At 44.2% G+C, this 20,694-nt stretch overlaps 1 protein-coding gene across 1 annotated transcript in view; it reads right to left on the bottom strand.

Annotated features, from left to right (window-relative positions):
* Positions 1-2,316: 2,316 nt before the first annotated feature.
* Positions 2,317-20,694, bottom strand: part of CAPN13 (calpain 13) — a 47,833-nt gene continuing 29,455 nt past the window's right edge. Inside the window, 8 exon segments of the mRNA XM_043511651.1 lie at positions 2,317-5,672; positions 7,107-7,175; positions 9,363-9,430; positions 10,499-10,556; positions 12,038-12,100; positions 17,313-17,349; positions 19,545-19,735; positions 19,737-19,757. Of these exon segments, the coding sequence (XP_043367586.1) occupies positions 5,553-5,672; positions 7,107-7,175; positions 9,363-9,430; positions 10,499-10,556; positions 12,038-12,100; positions 17,313-17,349; positions 19,545-19,735; positions 19,737-19,757 (627 nt within the window). The 3' untranslated portion in view covers positions 2,317-5,552.

Below are 20,694 nucleotides of genomic sequence, written 5' to 3' on the forward strand. Positions count from 1 at the left end.
TATACATACATCCGCTGAGGATCTGGCCCTAAGTCTGCCTAGCTCAATGTAAGTGAATGGAGCTATGTTCTTTGTATTACAAGATCAGGGGTGTCAGAAAGGTGGGAGTAGCCACTTACCCTCGATTAAAGCACACAGAAGACTGTCAGCATCGCGGTCACACTTCTGACTGCAGCATATAGACCTAGCGAGCTCAGGTACCAATTGCAGCAAAGCAATGGCCACAAGGACTTCAGCAGGGGCTGCACTAGCCTGCCCAGTGCCCCAAGAACGTAATTCTAGCCCATGCTGCTGTGGCTTCACTATTATTGAAACCCAAGCTAGCAAGATCAAACCTAGCTCATGTATGTTTGCATGCTGCAGCCAAACCTATGACTTCAGTGTAAGTGTAAGAGACATCCTTAGAGTGAAATCCTGGCCCCATTGAAGTCAATGGGAGTTTTGCCATTGACTTTCAGTGGGGCCAGGATTTCACCCTTAATGCACAGTTACATAAGAAGATCTTACCACGCCCCTCGTGCTAGCTTTTTTTAAAGTAATTCAGAGATGGCGGCACTAGTAATGATTCCACTTTGGATCTGAGGAGGAGAACAAGAATCTATGAAGGCAGCAAAGGGCAAAAATGCAATGAGAGCTCCTCACCTCTGTTGCAGTAAAGCAAATTTTTCCATCCTTTGATAAATTACGAAATACACCTAGGGAGAACAAAGACAGCTTCACTTCAATAGGAGGAGGTGGGAGGAACTTGTAACATAGAAGATCAAAGTTGTTTCCAATCTGGAACAGCCCAGTTTGATCTAGTCAGTATTCTGTTTCCCTCCCTGGCTGATGCCTGAAGATTCACAGGGAGACCAGATGTCCCAGTTTTATAGGGACAGTCCCAATATTCAGGGCTTATATAGGTGCCTATCACCCCCCACCCCCTGGGCTGATTTTTCACACTTGCTGTTTGGTCATCCTAGGTATGACTCATACATAATATCGCTCACAATGGGGTGGGAGGGAATTTGCCCCCCCCACCATCCACTGGCACCTGGTGATCACGGTATTCTCTGAAGCAACTCACATGTGATCATTAAGTCTTGCAGACTTATCAACTAGTAACTGCGGGTGCTGTCTCGATTCATGTAGTTGTCAAAACTAAAGATGGTCAAAAATTTTCCAACGAAAGGTTTGGCTGTAGGAAAATGTTGATTCATCAAAATCTAATGGTTCCATTGGAACATGGTGTTCTTGGTGAAATTTTGTTTAAAAAAAGATCAAAGGGCAGCATTTCCATAAGGCTGAAATATAACATTGCTTTTTTTTATTTCAAAACTTTATTTTGTATTACAATAAAGTTGAAGTGGAACATTTCAATTGACATGAACTTTTTTTTTAAATTTTTAAAAATTTGCCTCTTTGTTCAGATTCAAAATGAAAACAAATCTAAAAATCTTGGTATTTCCTATGACATGTCTAATTCCTGCCCAACTCTAATCAAAACATATTTTGACCCCCCCCCCCCCAAATCAAGGCTGGTTGGAAGATCCAAAATCATAGAAATATAGGGCTAGAAAGGACTACAAAAGGCCATCTAGTCCAGTGGCTCTCAACCTTTGTGGGCCCAGGATCCATCTGTAAACTTTGATGGCCTATTGTGACTCACTAAATAGATTTAGTATCAAAAGAATATGGCTCACTATATATTTCTTGCCCACAATATATAATATACATGAATGTAAAAAGTACTAAATAAGTACACTGCGTATACCAGCATGTGGGCTCCTGCCCCGGGGTGGGGAGGTGGGAGGGACTGGCTCCTCCAAGGTTGTAGCATTGATCATTCAAATTTTGGCCAGCCAGCCCCCTGTCATCACAACAGAGAGGCAGCTGGTCCAAAGCTGAGCAGTGCTATGACTCGGTGCATCAGGTCCCAGGTTAAGGGTACAACCATACTGTAACCTGGTTTCCTGACATGATGTATCAATGTAGATCAGGCCTAGGTATCTTCCTAGGAACAACGTGCAGCACTAATGTTTCCTACTTTAGGAAATGAGTCACTGGTGCCTTCTCTATCTCCATTTAAGTATTGCTTGAAAGTAGAAGCTGCTTTTGGTTTAGTTTGCATCAAACTGGTTATCTTAAGAATATGAGTAACAATTTAATGGGGACAAATTTTATCTTCCCTTCTGCATTCACATCATGAAGGTGGACTGCCTCTTATTCCCGTTTGGCTCAGTTATCCTCACCTGAAAAAACCCTCTTCACAGGGCATTTTTAGGTGCTTGTTATAGACACCAGCAATTCCTTTCAAAATGGATTTAAGGGTCTTTCTACCAGCACTTACTGTGCAAAGGGGCTTTTATAAAACCATTTATTTGTTAAAAAAAGATGCAAAAATGGACACATTTGTAGCCGGAAGAAATTCCACCCACAGTGAAGGACGTTAATCATTTTGGAAATGTTGAGCTTCTAATGTTGGTGTTCTATTGCATACATTTGTTTCATTGAGTTAAAATTGGAGATTCTCAAACTCCGAGCTGACTCTGCTACCCAACCTTGAAATGATGCCTGAAAGCACAATAAGGTGTCACTGGGTTTCCAATCACTGTTCCATGTCACCAGGACCCCGATCCTCAAAGGTATGTAGATGGCTAAGACCCATTGAACTCAATAGGTATGAGGTGCCTAAATACCTCTGAGGATTTGGACCCAGGATACCAGCTGTCCTGGGAGTCAATGAGGACTGCTCATATTCTCCAGTAGAATAGGTCTCTAGTAGCTGCAGTTGAGGCTTGTGACTGGTACTCAAGGCTCCTCCTAACCTTAATGACAAGCCTCTTTTGCTCGTCATGAGTGCCCCATCCCTTCCCATCTCCGATACTGTTGTATGTGCTCCTCTGCTCAACAGAGCTTGCACATCTCCAAATCCCTCCAACCCAAGTTCTGTTGCAGACTAGAATGCACAACGCTGATTAAAGGGGGCAGACGCTGCCTAGGACAGTCAAAATTTTTAGGCCCAATTTATTTCATGGTTTCCCCCAGTACAAGGCCCACAGCCCAGGCCACATGCCTCCAGCAATGGAAAGTCCAGTGGGGTGGGAGAAGGAGACGCAGTGTGTGTTGCACATCACCTCCACTCCACTAAGGGCCCAGAGTCCACTAGGGCAGCATGCACAGGGGTTGGGGCCAGATCAGCCAAGAAATACACTAAATCAGCACATCTCTTGGGCTGATGGGGCTCTGATGTAGCCATGCTTGGAAAAACTGTTCTCTTCTAGCAGTGTCTCCAAAGGACATCATCCACAGCGATCCTGCCAGTTGCTCTCTCCTGGCATTGAATCTCCCATGAAAGAATAGCTGCCCCCTTGGGTGAATCTGGCCCTGTGTCTGGTAAATTAGTGTCAAGTCCCCAAAGGCAGAGGGACATTGACCTAGCCCATTTCCTGCATTGTAGCAGGTTCATTCTTTCAAAACTATTCCCTATAGATAGGCATCTTTCCCTGGTTCTCAGCAAGGACAATGAATTCCCTATCCTGGCAGGCATCCTCCGAAATGGCAGGGAACTGAGGCTGCTATGTATGTCCAGTTTGTTCATCTACCAGGTGACCCATCCCTGCTTAATGCCTCCTCGAGTGCCCTCACAAATAAAATCCAGTCAAAATTCCTTCCCAGCCTCAGGTCTGGAGATCACTTTCACTTTGTATGCATGAGCAAGAATCACAGTAGTAAAGCAACTAATCCCATTCCCCTTTGTTAATCCATCGCGGGCCATGGACATGTAAAGAGTGTGCTGACTAAAGCCTTAAATGCATAGGACCTGGCTACACTCAGAATCTCCTTGAGTCCAGACTTGTTAAAATCTGCCCTCAAGACTTCCAGGCACTGTCTAAGGATCCCACCATCCCATCTTAAACTTGTAAGTGGTCAGGAGTTTGGTGTGGGCAGTTCTGGGGTCTGGCATGTACTTGCCCCTGAAATCCATCTCTGTCAACAGCTCCCCATTCGTCAAAAATACCCCTACCCTTTTAATTGCAAAGGCATGCATGAGTGTATTCACTTGTTGGCCCTAGAGGGGTTGCCCTACCCCCTGCCCTTTCTTTGCCCTTGTGCTCAGATCCCTTTGGTTGGGTTTGTTAAAGCTTTAAGAGGGTGGCTTTTCATTTTAACTGGTTGGAAATTATTCCGTTATATCATTGAGCATCCCAAGCACGTCATCAGGTTGATGCTTAGAACAGATGGGGCCAGTTCCTCATCTGGTGTAGAACAGCATTGAAGCCAATGGAGCTGTGTGGATTTACACCAGCTGAGGATCTGGCTTATTATCCTTCTTAACTGAGGCCTTAATGTTTAGGATAAGCTCCTGCTTTGCCGAATAGTGATGGACTCCAGTAAAATGTTTCAAGCCATGCTTAATTGGGGCCTATATTTAGCAGCATTCTTGGGGTTAATTAGGCACTGGTATTCTATTGTTAGGTCTGATTATGCTCTTCCTCCTCCCCATCCCCTGCTAAGAAAAACCCATGCAGGGGGCGAGGGAGGCAGGCTCTTGGGGAGAAGAATCTGGCCTGTGCAGTATGGTGTGGGAGGAAGGTGCTGAGAACCAGAGTGTGTTTCCCCTTCAAAAACTGCTTAGAGGGCACAATGTGCTGAATTTGCCATTTTTTAATATTCCCTGTTTATCCCTTCAGTATCTGCATGTGTGCAATCTTATTTCGTATTTTATACTGTAGTGCCTTTATTACAACAGTGATACATATCAGATCCCTGAACTCAGAGCTTCTTGCTACACTCTGATGACACATCAGGAATTTCAGTCTCTAGAGGCCATGTTACATCTTCCGCCTGAAAAAAAATCCACCAACTTTATGGCTTCCGTTGATTACGTTTTGACTAGAGTTCCCCATAGGGGAAAAATTTACATTCTATTGGCTAATGCAACTTAAATGGCCATTTAGCTAAATGGAAGAATCTCTAATGCAGATTTGTTGGACAGGAGCTTCCTCTGGGATATCCTATCGCATATTCAAAATGTAACCAGATAGAACTAGACAAATTCAATCATGCAACAGAAACTGGATTGCTTGCTTAAAATTGCAGCACTAGTCTAGCCAACAGAGGTCAGTGCAAACTAAATAAAAGGTCTTTCAATGCAGCTTTCTCCTATATAATCAGTTAGAGCCTTGGAGAGAGATTGAATGAACTAGCAGGACAGTGGCTGTTCAAACTACCTTACTCCTTTTCCCTACCAGGTGCTTCGTCCCTGATCAAGAGAGAGTACCTCCAGGGGTGAGATGGAAATTCACGCTTGCTTTGGCCTCTTTCTTGAGCCTTATTGGCCTTTCTGCCACTTGGCAAATATCCATCATCAGTACCATCTCAACAATGCTCCAATCTATTCCTGTGCTACAGGACCACTCAGCAGGGGAAATGGCTTCTTCCTGAAACATTCTCTTTGGCTTGGTTACACGGGGAATGGACAGGGATAGTTTTGTCTTTGTGAGATGCATTACTCGCAGATTATGCCAGGAGCAGGATCTCACTAGATCTTCCATACAGTCTCTCCACCCTCATCTTTCCATCCCTCTCTTCACAGCACAGCTGACCATACCTGCTCTCTGTACTGCATTCCTCAAATCTGAGACGTCCAGGAATCCAGAACCAATTCCCTCTTCCCTCCTGAAAATATCCTGGAAACCATTTTGACAGAATTCAGCTTCTTTCATTTAAGCCAAAGTCAGTGGCCCAAACTTGTGCTATGACCTAGCACATTGGCCACTTGCCAATGCATTTCATTTTCTCCTTAATGAATTAGCTTAGTGGAAACTCAGTGCAACATCTGATAGGGGGACTAGAATAAGAAAGACAACTTTCCAGAAATCTGGAAAGCTGGGTGATCCTTGCTCCTGGACTGAGGGGGCTTACTGATGGGGGCAGCAAGGGATTGATGTTAATGCTCCTTGAGAGCATTGGCTTGGCCTAGTGCACTGAGACAAGGGGAGAAAGAAGACAGAGGGGAGCAGTGATCACCTGCCAATGAAGGCATTGATGTGGAACTTCAGGGTAAAAAGATCTGAATGTTTATATAGGTGTGGCCTTTTGTGTATATCCCCTGCACTGTTTTACTTGTTCAAATGAAAGCTTGTAATCTCCAGGACCCTGTCAACAACACAAAGAGCCCATCAATAATGACTCATCTAAAAGAATAGTTGCAGACCTCATTTCTATGGCACTAGGTGGGGTGACATCCTTCTGTACACTCCATATTCTAAATACAATAGGCTATGCCCACTTATACAACAGATGAGGATCTGGCCTAGTATGTCTAGCTTGGCCAAAAACCATCTTATGAGATACTAACCATCACCAAACGTTGGTAGGATGTAAAAAACCAAGCATGGAGAACAGTTGTTCAGGATAGCCCAAACAAATCTAATGGGGCATAATAGGTGAAATTTAAACCAAGGAACATTGACTGTACCAGAATGTCTTTCTTAATTCTGGGGTCCCTTACTCTGTCCTAGAGTCTCTTAAAGCAGATGAGGTGGTGGGGGTGGGGGGGAGGAGCCCTGTTAAGTATTGGCATTGTTTAGAGAAGATAGTGGAAAACCAAAGTCTGTATTGGCCAGGGAGCATGGACTTTCCATTGATTGCATTATCCTGTGCAATATGACTGGCCGCCATGAAATATGGCAATAGCCTGTTACAGAAACATATGGTGGATAATAGGTAATCCGGTCTAAGTGCTTGTACCCTTCAGGGATACTCACCATCTTGCCATTGCAAGATGTCCCATTGACCTGTAGAATTACTCCTGTGTATGTAAGTGCAGGACTGGGAACCCTACACCCCCTCTAACCTATTCCTCAGGATCTGCCATACGGGCAGAGCACTTAGCCCTTGGCAGACCTGTTCTTACCCTTCAGAATGTTTGATGGGGGCCTCTCAATCCAATATTTGAGCTCCCTACTTTTGAATTATAAGGCAGATGCTTTATCTATTAAGCTTCAGAGCCTTTGTTGCAGTCTTTCCCCCACACTATTTTAATTTCATAGTGTCCGCATCCCCTTGATTAAAAATGCAGCACTAGCTGAGAAAACAGGTTACTGACAGCTCACATGTACCTTGTACTTAGCAAGGTGTTTCCAGAGGTGCTTAAATTCTTGCAGGGAGAATCTTCCATTAGACTTGAGCTGCATCAGTGGTTAAGGCTTAAACGTTTAGTGGCAGCTAATCTTGGGTTTCCTAGTATCAGGATGCAGAAAACCCGCCCTCCCCCCCACCATGTGAAAAGAGCCCTGCTAAAGGAATCCTGCTGCCACGCAGGTTGGAATGTCAGGCTTTAAGCTGGGGAAGGCTAAGGTATTCCTTGCTCCGAGCAGCGGTGTGAGAAGCTATAGAAGGCACAAAATAAACGTGACAAATTGTAAATGTAACTGAGGGCCATTAAGCAGCAAAATTATATAGTGCCTTTCATAGCAATGGATCACGAGGCTATAAAGCCAACGTACAAATTACCCCATGGAAATGCAGCCACCTTTGGGGAGGAGTAAAAGGTGCTGTGGTCTAACACCCCCACCTCCTCACTGCTGGTTGGGGCCCACAGGGCATTACCTGTAGTTAGATTCTTTATGTCTACACTGCTACTGAACTTGATTGGCACACAGATAACAGTAGATGTGGTGGCATGGGCTTGAGGGTGGGCTAACTGCAAATGTAAGTACTTAGGTGGCTAGCCCATGCTGCCACAGCTACACTGTTAGCATAGGTAACAATAGCTAGATTAAAGCTAACCTGGGTATGCCTCCTTTTGTCTTCTCTGAACATATTGGGGTGGGGAGCAGCCTTGCAGTCATTCGCAGGCTTGAGGTGGGAGGGGAGGATGGAGCCTCCACAGCATAAGGTGTAGAGTAGTCATAGCCCCATTCATGGTATTAGCCCCCAAGATCCCCACGGATCCACCCTCTGTTGCACTTGCTCCTACACTGGCACAAGGCATTTACATGCAACGCTGACAGTACCCGCCCCCCGGGTTGGCGGCAGGCTCAAACCTGGGGCTGCTGGAGCTTAGTGCATGAGCTTCTACCGCATGAGCTAAAAGCCAACTGGCTCTTAGCAAAGGCTGTAGAGCAGACTCAATCTCCCTATCTCTGTGCCACTAGGTGGGACAGAACACCACACCCACAAGGTGTGTGGGTTACACACTCAGCAGTTCCATGAAGGAGGTGCACTATCTGACCCATCATGTCCTCCTATACTGCTCTGTTCCCTGCAGTGAGACTGCCTCTGGCCCCTGCCTCTTTCAGGGCTGCCAAAGCCGTGAGAAAGCAAAGCCCCCTTACAGAGTAAGTGGGTGGTGCTGCCCTCAAAGTTGGCTGAAAGAGGCTGCTCCAGTCTTTAGATCACACTGTATAGGGAGTGGGTAGCAATGTAGTGAATGAAAAAAAATCCATCTTGACTAAAAATGGAATGGGGGTGGGGGGTAGAAAAGTGGCTGTGTCAGCACCCTCCATGTGTCCTGCATTCCATGCCTGTTGAGACGGCAAGAAGGTGCAGTAACAGGAATGTTGGAAAGAAAGCAACTGGCTGCAGGTCATTTTTATTCATTTGATGCAATCTGTAATGGTCTGGCACTGTCTCAGAGTTATTTGAGGGCCCGGATCAAAAAGACAGCATGAGAGCATACAGCGGGGAGAATTTATGTTTTCATCAAGGAGCTCTCTTGTTTTACAATGGCCAGCAATGCATTTCCAGTGTTGTCTTGTTAACAGTTGGAAGACTATGCCATCTATCTAACTAGAAGAGGTATACCAAAGGATGAATAGTTCGCCAGTGATTCAGCAGTGACACATTGCTGCTGGCCACTCCAGGCCTGACTGATGTCAGGGGAAAGGCAATAATAGCTTCATTGGTCTTGACATAAACTTAGAGCAACAGGCTTGGTGTTCCAGTTCACAGGCAAGCCAAGCTTGGCAGCCTTAGAGGAAGGATGGGAAGAAGTAGTGTTAGGTTGAGCTATACAGTGGATCTTACTGAATCCCAACATAGTCCTTTAGAAGCTGTGACATGTCCAGGACTGGGCCAAGGCTTATTAACCACAGTGCCTAGAGAGTTCAGAAGATGAGGACTATGTAATTAATAGAATAGATTTTAAAGTAACTAGGGAAGGGCCTATAGTACCCAGCGAGCTCTTGGCAGCAGATCCCAAGCCCCAGAGAGAGGGTGCATAGTAAAGCCCTGTATACATTGTGGGAAAATTATGACACTTGTGGCCAATATTTATTTGCAGGTTGTTCCAGGGGGAAGCACAGCTGAGCCATAACTGAGGCAAAGGATGGGCTGCACGGGGGGGAAGTTTTTTGCCTTTGCTGAAAGGATACATCCATCAGAGCTAATATGCCTCTACGTGACTCAAAGCAGAATCCTCCGTCCAGGCTGGCCATTTGATCTATAAGAATTGACAAAACAAAAGTGATCAGACAAAGAACAAAAGACACCCTGGGTTAAGTCTCTACCTCCAGAGAGTGGGGCTCCAACCTGGTCACTGTTAAGATGGGTAGGTGGATTTTAGTCTTGCCCCAATTGGTCCATATCACTAAAGGACCCCCAGGACCGGGCACGGGATGCTGCCAGTCGGGCCTGAGGTGTGTTAGAGAAGGTGTGTGTGTGTGTGTGTGTGTGTGTGTGTGTGTGTGTGTGTGTGTGTGTGTGTGTGTGTGTGTGTGTGTGAGAGAAAGAGAGAGAGAGACACGTCTCAAATGGACCCCTTCTGAGGGATGTCATTCAGCAGCGACCGAAAGGTAACTAGGTCCCATAGAAATTTGGTGATCTCTCTCCTCTTCTGTTGTTTTACCCCTCCTTTTCTGTCTCGGTCACATGCTGTACCCCATATCTAAGAGGTAGGGGGAGTGGTGCAGGCCAGGACTAGACTTCCACCAGGGAGTGTTGCAGGTGGGCATGGAGCTGACATGGCAGAGCTGTGTGAGAGGTAAGGACCGGGAGCAGCGTGAGGATCTGTGACTGGATCCCATAAAAAAAGCAGATGTGCTGCAGATCATGGAGGGGGCCTAAGCAGAACTGTGTGGTGATCTAGGCCTGGATCAGCAGGGCACTCTGCAGGTCAGGAGGAAGGGCTGTGTGAGGACCCAAGACTGGAAAAACAGAGGTGCTGCTGGTCCCACTAGAGAGCACTTAGAGGCACAGGGGCATACCAAAGTTCAGCAGCTTGAGCTGCAGCAGCCGCTCTGAGCATGCAGACAGCAATGTGCTAGGAAAGGCTAAGTGCTGAGCTGGATTGGAGCTGGGCTGTTTTACAGCTTCTTTCATGTGAACATTATTTTTTTTAATAAAAATTGAGCATAAAGGAAATCCCAGAGAGGTTTTTCAGTTCATCAGAGGCCTACCACTCCTTCTGAGCATTTTCCTAGGACCATCAGGGTTACATCTACGGCTCCATCTAGTACACACTAGATCCAGGGTAGGAAGACACCATTAACTGGATCATAAAGAGCTTTACCTTTCAGGAACACTTCATTGAGGAGCCTTTGCAGCTGCGAGGCATTGATGTCTGAACCCTAATGCAAAACAAAGCACACGAGTTTATAAGCACCAAGCTTCCTTACCCTCCCTCATCCTTTCCTCATTCTTCACTTGCTTACACCATTGTGAATCAGGAGTAACTCCACTCATGGCAGTAGAGTCACACAGCTGCAAATCAGGTGTGAGCTCAGAATCAGGCCACCTGATTCTCTGAATCACCCTTTCTTTTTAGGGTAATAATTTGTACTGTCCATGAAAGGGTTTTGAAGTGCTTTATAAGCATTACCATCAGTGCTATGAGGCAGAGCAGCAATATTATCCCCAGTGTTGTACAGATGGACAACTCTCTTAGGGAAACCAAGACCGAGATATGCTAAGGTCACACAGGAAGTCAGTGCTTGAGCTAGGAGTGGAACTCAGGTCATTAGACTCCCTATCCTATGGTTTAGCTACATGACCATCCTTCCTGCTTTAGTATTTTAATTGATAGTGGATTATTTGCTGTGGAGAAGCTGGGCCATATAAAGGAGTAGCTGATTCCTAGAGCCAAAGGGTCAGTGTCTCTGTATTGCCTGACCTGAGCTCAGCGTAAGTCTGAAGGCCTGGAGGAGAGTGGGGGGGAAAGCATTATTTAGCCACCTGTGTGTCCTCCAATCCTGGGGCACCTGGGCACCAGAAAGGTTGCTGGACTAAGTTGTACCTGCTGTCAGCAGTCATCTCCAGGGGTTGTTGCCAGGGATAAGCTGATGTAGGAGAACACTACTGCCCCCCTTCCCCCCCTACACCTTTCTGGCCAAAGAGCAGATACGTTGCATTTACACTACATTTTTGCACTGGTGCAAGCTATTGAGAACCAGGATCCTTGTCTCCCACTCTACATTCATGCTGTAGCTCTCAGCTGCCTGAGTTATGTAAAATCTTACTGCCCTGCCTCTAGTGCTCCCCAAGGCCCATCCAGGGCATTGTGTGTGACAGACTGGGTCATTTTTCACCTTTATGCATTGATGTAACTATTAACTGTGAAAGGTCTATTGTGTAAAGGCTTTTGGCAGTGATTTTTCTCTTGACTAAGTCAAGGAGTTCTTTTATAACAGTTTATTAAACCATTAAGAGCATCTCCTGTGAACACACACAGCTTGGCTCACAGAGAGCTGGAATCAATTACTCAAACACTGACTGATATCCGCTTTCCAAATGCGGCAAGTGCAAGCTGGAAACAGTGCTGATCAGAGGGAAAAAATATCCAAGGATTATTTCTAATTTCTTGTTTAAATAAACCCCAAACAATCATCCCCTAATATGGTGAGCTGTCCATTCTATTCCAGCTCTCTCTCCCACTTTTCTGTGGATTTTGGCAGCCAGATCAATGCTGTTTTGAAGGTATCCACTTAAGGAATGCTAAGCCCACATTTCCAAAGACATTTTTCTACATGGATTGATAGCAAGATGGGAGGCTTTTCTTTTACAACTCCACCTCTCTCTTTATTTTTTCAGTAATCGGCTGTATTCAGGGTACCTGTTTAGCATATCTGAGGAAGATGTTTTCAGAGGAGCTGTCTTGACTCTGGTTGGGTATGTCCTGGATCACAGAAAAAAAACATGTACATATGCAAATTAGTGACAAAAGCCATGGAAACCAGAACCATATTATTCTCATAGCTCTGTAGCTGCGTGCAGCACTTTAGAATGGACAAGGTATGGACAACAAAGCACACAGTGGTGCCTCAGAGACCGTGCAGCCTAAAGGCAAGAAGAGATACAATAGCGATCAGGCAGGAAGTGGTGTGTGGATGTTATAACTTTGTAGAATGAGGGATTTTTTTATTTTTTTTGGTGGGGGGGAGATTCAGATAGGATTTGAAGAAGAGGGGGTGAGCTTGGCCTCTCTTAAGTGGGAGGATGTTCTCAGCATAGGGAACCGTGTGAAGCTAAAAAGTAAGTAAATGGAGGAGTCAGGAGGAGAGAATTTTAGGTGGAGTACAGGAAATGGAAGGTACTCAGGGCCAGTTTGTCACTGGTGCAAACTGATGTCACTATACTGAAGCCAATGGCTTGCCGCCATTTTAGATCGTATGAACAGCTGGCCCATAGGCAGGGATAGAGTTGTGGAGAGCTTTGGAAGTGGAAGAAAGGGGGAAGCCAGTGCAGAAATTCAAGAAGAGGAGCGAAGAAGTGATGGGAGCTGCTTGAGAGGAAGATTGCCTAGACAGCAGTGAATTAATACTTTAGAGCCTAATCCTAACACACATGTAGCCTCTGACTCCAATGGAATTACTAAGGACCACCCACCTGTGTGAAGTTTGCAGGATTGGGTACTGTACTTGCATATGGCAAAATATAGGTTGTTGGTTAGTGACATTATTTAAGGAAAGTGAAAGGTTGTTAGTGTAACTGGATAATAGCATAAACAATAGGTTTCTCTCTCCATAACAGGGCTTAATAGCTGACTGGAAAATTAATGATTAGAAAGGGCTTGAGTCTCTCACTTACACCATTAACTTCAAAGGAGTCACTCCTGGTTAACACTACTGTGAGAGAGCAGAATCAGGTGCAACCCAAGCTCCAAAGTAGAAGAGGACTGTACTGTAGAATGCACCAGGACAGGTGAGTCATAGTTCAGAGAGAGAGAGAATTCTGCAGCTGGAATGACAATTGTACTGTACTTGGGCTGTAATTATCAGGTGATTAAGAAGAAGCAGAAAGCATACAGGGAGTGGAAGATGGGAGGGATCAGCAAGGAAAGCTACCTTATTGAGGTCAAAACATGTAGGGATAAAGTGAGACAGGCAAAAAGTCGAGTAGAGTTGGACCTTGCAAAGGGAATTAAAACCAATAGTAAAAGGTTCTATAGCCATATAAATAAGAAGAAAACTAAGAAAGAAGAAGCGGGGCTGCTAAACACTGAGGATAGAAAAAAGAAAAGGAGTACTTGTGGCACCTTAGAGACTAACAAATTTATTAGAGCATAAGCTTTCGTGAGCTACAGCTCACTTCATCGGATGCATCCGATGAAACATAAGCTTTCGTGAGCTACAGCTCACTTCATCGGATGCATCCGATGAAGCGAGCTGTAGCTCACGAAAGCTTATGCTCTAATAAATTTGTTAGTCTCTAAGGTGCCACAAGTACTCCTTTTCTTTTTGCGAATACAGACTAACATGGCTGCTACTCTGAAACCTGTCACTGAGGATAGAGTGGAGGTTAAAGATAATCTAGGCATGGCCCAATATCTAAACAAATACTTTGCCTCAGTCTTTAATAAGGCTAAAGAGGATCTTAGGGATAATGGTAGCATGACAAATGGGAATGAGGATATGGAGGTAGATATTACCATATCTGAGGTAGAAGCAAAACTGAAACAGCTTAATGGGACTAAATCGGGGGGCCCAGATAATCTTCATCCAAGAATATTAAAGGAATTGGCACCTGAAATTGCAAGCCCATTAGCAAGAATTTTTAATGAATCTGTAAACTCAGGAGTTGTACCGAATGATTGGAGAATTGCTAATATAGTTCCTATTTTTAAGAAAGGAAAAAAAAGTGATCCGGGTAACTACAGGCCAATTAGTTTGACATCTGTAGTATGCAAGGTCCTGGAAAAAATTTTGAGGGAGAAATTAGTTAAGGACATTGAAGTCAATGGTAAATGGGACAAAATACAACATGGTTTTACAAAAGGTAGATCATGCCAAACCAACCTGATCTCTTTCTTTGAGAAAGTAACAGATTTTTTTAGATAAAGGGAACGCAGTGGATCTAATTTACCTAGATTTCAGTAAGGCGTTTGATACCTTGCCACATGGGGAATTATTAGTTAAATTGGAAAAAATGGGGATCAATATGAACATCAAAAGGTGGATAAGGAATTGGTTAAAGGGGAGACTACAACGGGTCCTACTGAAAGGCGAATTGTCAGGCTGGAGGGAGGTTACCAGTGGAGTTCCTCAGGGATCAGTTTTGGGACCAATCTTATTTAATCTTTTTATTACTGACCTTGGCACAAAAAGTGGGAGTGTGCTAATAAAGTTTGCAGATGATACAATGCTGGGAGGTATTGCCAATTCAGAGAAGGATCGGGATATTATACAGGAGGATCTGGATGACCTTGTAAACTGGAGTAATAGTAATAGGATGAAATTTAATAGTGAGAAGTGTAAGGTTATGCATTTAGGGATTAACAACAAGAATTTTAGTTATAAGCTGGGGACACATCAATTAGAAGTAACGGAAGAGGAGAAGGACCTAGGAGTATTGGTTGATCATAGGATGACTATGAGCTGCCAATGTGATATGGCTGTGAAAAAAGCTAATGCGGTTTTGGGATGCATCAGGAGAGGCATTTCCAGTAGAGATAAGGAGGTTTTAATACCATTATACAAGGCACTGGTGAGACCTCACCTGGAATACTGTGTGCAGTTCTGGTCTCCCATGTTTAAAAAGGATGAATTCAAACTGGAGCAGGTACAGAGAAGGGCTACTAGGATGATCCGAGGAATGGAATACTTGTCTTATGAAAGGAGACTTAAGGAGCTTGGCTTGTTTAGCCTAACTAAAAGAAGGTTGAGGGGAGATACAATTGCTATAAATATATCAGAGGGATAAATACAGGAGAGGGAGAGGAATTATTTCAGCTCAGTACCAATGTAGACACAAGAACAAATGGGTATAAACTGGCCACCAGGAAGTTTAGACTTGAAATTAGACAAAGGTTTCTAACCATCAAAGGAGTGAAGTTTTGGAATAGCCTTCCAAAGGAAGCAGTGGGGGCAAAAGATTTATCTGGCTTTAAGATTCTACTTGATAAGTTTATGGAGGAGATGATATGATGGGATAATGTGATTTTGGTAATTAATTGATCTTTAAATATTCAGGGTAAATAGGCCTAATCCCCTGAGATGGGATATTAGATGGATAGGATCTGAGTTACCCAGGAAAGAATTTCCTGTAGTATCTGGCTGGTGAATCTTGCCCAAATGCTTAGAGTTTAGCTGATCGCCATATTTGGGGTCGGGAAGGAATTTTCCTCCAGGGCAGATTGGAAGAGGCTCTGGAGGTTTTTCGCCTTCCTCTGCAGCATGGGGCACGGGTCACTTGAGGGAGGATTCTCCGCTCCTTGAAGTCTTTAAATCACGATTTGAGGACTTCAATAGCTCAGACATAGGTGAGGTTTTTCGTAGGAGTGGGTGGGTGAGATTCTGTGGCCTGCAGGAGGTCGGACTAGATGATCAGAATGGTCCCTTCTGACCTTAGTATCTATGAATCTGGGCCTGATTCCGAGTTCCTGCTAGTTTAAGAAGTGTAATTCCATTGACTTCTATGGGGTTACACTGGTGCAAACCAGATAATTCAGAATCAGGTCTAGACTCTTGCAAAGACCAATTGGATCACCCAGTCTGACAATCAGCTTTCCGCAGATCCCTGCCTTATATTAGATGGACAAATCCCTGTGTGGAAAGGGGAGAGAATGCCATGCTGGGGAACGTGATAGTGCTAATGTCTAGAGTGGAGTGAATGAGTGATTATTGAGTTTGGTGGCCCAACTAAAATAAATCAGACAAAAAATTGTTGTGAAAATATTTTGTTTTTTCTCACTGAAATGAAAACACAGAAGTTTTGTTTCTTGTTGAATGACAGGTTACATTTACTTTTCATGTGATTTTTACAAAAATTAAATCTAGCTACATTTCAAAATGAATCAATTCAAAATGGAAAGGTGTACCATTTCAACTTTTTCAATCTTCCCTCCCCTTTGTTGTCCAAAACTAGTTATTGAATTTGATTGGAATTCACAGTTTCAGGAGACCCTAAAATTTAACTCAGCTCTACTGCTGACAGCGATTTACTTGATGAAAATGCATTTGAAAAATTCAAATTAAAGATTAAGGACCTGATTCTGAAACTGCCCCTCACATGGATAGATTACTTATTCTGTGAGTACTCCCTCTCATAGCTCAGTACAAAAGGTGGCAGAGCTGTGCCCAGAGACATAAGAGCGGCCATACTGGGTCAGACCAATGGTCCATCTAGCCCAATATTCTGTCTTCCGACAGCGGCCAATGCCAGGTGTCCCAGAGGGAATGAACAGAACAGGTAATAATCAGGTCACCCATTCCCAGCTTCTGGCAAACAGAGGTTGGGAAATCATCCCTGTCCATCCTGGCTAATAGCCATTGATGGACCTATCCTCCTTGAACTTATCTAGTTCTTTTTTGAACCCTGTTGTAGTCTTGGCCTTCACAACATCCTATGGCAAGGAGTTCCACAGGTGACTGTGCATTGTGTGAAAAAATACTTGCTTTTGTTTGTTTTAAGTCCGCTGCCTATTAATTTCATTTGGTGACCCCCTAGTTCTTGTGTTATGAGAAGGAATAAATAAACACTTCCTTATTTACCTTCTCCACATCAGTCAATGATTTTATAGACCTCTATTATATCCAAGCTGAAAGGACCTAGTCTAATTAATCTCTCCTCATATGAAAGTTGTTCCATACCCCTAATCATTTTTGTTGCCCTTTACTGAACCTTTTCCAATTCCAATATATCTTTTTTGAGATGGGGTCACCACATCTGCATGCAGTATTCAAGATGAGAGTGTACCATGGATTTATATAGAGGCCGTATGATACTTTCTGATGTGAGGCAGATGGCAGAAGAGAAGGCAACAGCCAGGGTGGGGTGGGGAGAGGAGAGTAGGGTTGCAGCAAAAAGACTGGTTAGTGGCTGGTGCCAGGACATCCATAATGTTGACTCACACACCTCCAGCATCTATGTCATTTTTCACATGTTCCTACCTTTGGTATCACTGGGCTGAGCCTGCTTTTCAGGTCCCTAAAAACACCACAAGAGTCACATCAGAAAAAGACAGCCTTCTAGCATTTATTTGCAGAGAGAGAGAGAGAGAGAGAGAGAGAGAGAGAGAGAACTCTAAGAATGCTTGTGAATCCCAAACACCCTGTGATTGTGCTGACACTTTTCAGGTGTTTTGGTTCAGAATCAAGCCTTCGAACTTTATCTAATCATCCCTGCTGCATTAGTAAGCACATGGGCCTGATTCTCTGCTCACACTGATTTGAAACTGTTTCAAAGTCCACTGACTTCTCTGCAATCACTCTTGATTTACACCACTGTAGGGGAGTGGAGAATCCAGGGCTGTGTGTGCAACAGCAGGACTAGTTTGTAGCGCTTTCACCACCAGGAGGCATGAGGGGGTCCGTCTCCAAAGTCAGCTCTTACATGAGCAAAAGCTCCAGGTTACCTTAACTTGAGCTGTAACATTATGAAATGTCTCTAATTTTCCTATAGCACATGAACACAAGATGAACATTAATAAAAAGGCAAGAGGATACCTGAGGATATTTAAAGGCAAATTTAAACCAGAGCACACATTTATAGCCATCATAAAATTAACCTGTGGACCTCACTGACACAGGATGTTACTGACGTAAATACAGTTGCAACTCCTAACATTCCAGTTTTGCCTTAGATGAAGAAACAAGCTCACTTCAGGCTTCGCAGCATTCCCTATGAAACCGTATGCTTGTTATAGGGCAGCAGTTCCCAGACTGGGGTTCCAGTGTCCCCTAGGGTGAGCTACCTGGTCAAATGATGATAGCTGCTCCTCCACTTTTCCAGCTGCTACCCTTATTGTCCATGAGTACTAACTTACTACTCAGATAGAATAAAAATGGCCCAGGGGTTAGGGCACTAGCCAAGGACACAGAAGACCTGGGTGCAACCCCCTGCTCTGCCACAAAGTTCCTGTGGGCAAGTGACTCAGCCTCCCTGTGCCTTAGTTTCCCATGTAACATGGGGATAATAGCACGGGAATAATCGCCCTATCTTGCAGGGGTGTTGCAAGGATAAAGATTGTGAAGCACTTTGAGAGCTACTACTGGAAAGTGCTGTATAAGAGCTAGGTATTATTACTACTGTACTCCCAGGATTTGAATGAGACTGTGTGTGGAAGACGTTACTACCGAATGTAAGAGTGGCAGAATCCTGCTCACTGGAAGAAGTTCAAAACACATTGGCCCAGACTGTGATTCCCTTACTCACAGGGATGGGCAGTTACTCACATGAACGGTCCCAAGGAAGTCAAGGTAGCCCAGTGATAGCTTCCCTCATGTTTCTGTTTCAGAAAGAAGCAATTGCTGTAGCTGGCTTGGGGATGTTTTGCAAATCACAAATGAGTGAGGATGTGTCCACAAGACAATCTCATTAATTAAGCCGTGGGCCATGCTGTGTAAAAGCTGTGGAACCCCACTATAGGGTAAATTGCAAATACCAAGGCAATGCCACTGTGTAATATTACCTAAGACAACTTTGTCAAGGGTGAATGCTGTGGCTTAGATTTTTTTTTGTTTTATGAAGACTAGCCATTTCTATGAAAACATCTGCATTTACGCTGACTAGGATAAAACTTCCACCCGGTGTTCCCAAACCTACAATATTATCCTTGTGGATGGATCCAAACATCTGTGTGGAGTCCCATTGAAATTAATGGATCTATGCAGTGAGTCCGCCCACATGGATCAGACATCAGGCACTTGGATTGTAAACTCCTTGGGTGAGGCACTGTGTCTTTGCATACACCTCATGCAATGGGGACCTGATCCTGACTGGGGCCCATTGGTGCGACAGCAATATAAATATTAAAGAACTACTAATACAAGCCATCAGCCCTCCTTTCTTAGAGCAGGTGTCCATCCCAAGCTGGAGGGAAGTCTCCCACGGGCATACAGTATGGTGCTCTATAGGGGATACTCTGTTCTGGAGTCATTACTGAGATGCTCCTAAATATACCCTTCCTCTGTTCAGCTATGGCAATTCCTGTGTACCCATCTGTGTGCCCAGCCTAAACTCCTAGCATTCCTGCCAATACACTCCGGTCACTAACCTCTCTCTTTGCAACAAGCTTCCACAAAACATTCAAATAAAACACCACATTAATGGCCCATGTCTTAGATGTTCAGAGACAACCCTGGAAGCTGGAAATAAGGTATATACAAGTATAATGATCTTACTCATGGTTGTCTTGGCTCCTCAGGAAGATTCGTAGGAGGAATTCAGCCTCTTGGCCTTCTTCTGACGTGGCTGGAACAACAATGTAGGTACTGGGGCTCAAGAAAAAGTAATTGGTGACATCATGGGTCGACACATTTAAACCGTACTTCAGAACTTTGGATTTATACTGAGAGAAAAATGCAACTGGCAAATCTTTCCTTCAAGCCCTGAAACTGAAGGAAATTATTAATTGTACCATGGCAGTCCTGTATTCCCACAGCCCCTTTCATCCACAGAAGTCTGAAATAGCTTTTCATATTCAAACCTGCATATATGGGAATCACTTCACTCACCACTGCAATGCAATCATCTCTGGGGTGGAACACGGCAGTTAATAGTGCACAGCAACGCTACACAACAGTTAGGGAAGTGAAAAAGAACTGGGGGGGATTTTAGGTGGGTGGAGTGTAGTTAGTTGATCTGGAATGTGCCAAGAGAGTGGGGTGAATACCCTAATTCCGATGAAAATTTCCTTGGGGTATGTCATGTACATAAGTGCTCAGAGCCCTAGTTAAACATTTCATCCAGAAGACAGTGTCTTTAGCAGCAGTGCCATCCTTGCATCAATTCTCATAAGGAAATAATGTATCCTGATCTTTCTTTGGTTATTCCAATACTTTTGCGGAGATGAAACAAGAAATATATTGTAACAGCTGTTACTGTAATGACATGTAAAGATAGCATAATAAAAATCCTTACTAAACAAATTCCCTCAAATACATTGGAGTGTATAAATTCCATTTAGAATGGCTATACAGTGTGACATAGTTATTTATGAGCCATGCCTTTGGGAGAAAATAGTATAAATCTGCTATCTTGGGGGAGGGAGAAAGACTGTGGGCTTGTCTAGACAAGCTGTTAGAGCACAACTGGCTTGCTGTGCACTAACAATCTGCCTGGACTCTGCTACCATACACTAAAAGTTCTCTGGTGCACTTTGATCTACCCTGCTTTCAAATGGGAGTAGGTGAATGTGCACTAGGAAATGTCCAGTGTGTGATACCATGGTCCGCATGGACAGTTAGTTATGGGGCAGGCTAGTGAGAGGTAGATTTACACCCCAGCTTGCTGCGAAATGAGTGCTCATCCAAGCCATGTTATAGAGGACAT

This window comes from Dermochelys coriacea, chromosome 3, assembly GCF_009764565.3.
Source record: "Dermochelys coriacea isolate rDerCor1 chromosome 3, rDerCor1.pri.v4, whole genome shotgun sequence".
In the NCBI taxonomy this organism is placed as follows: Eukaryota; Metazoa; Chordata; order Testudines; family Dermochelyidae; genus Dermochelys; species Dermochelys coriacea.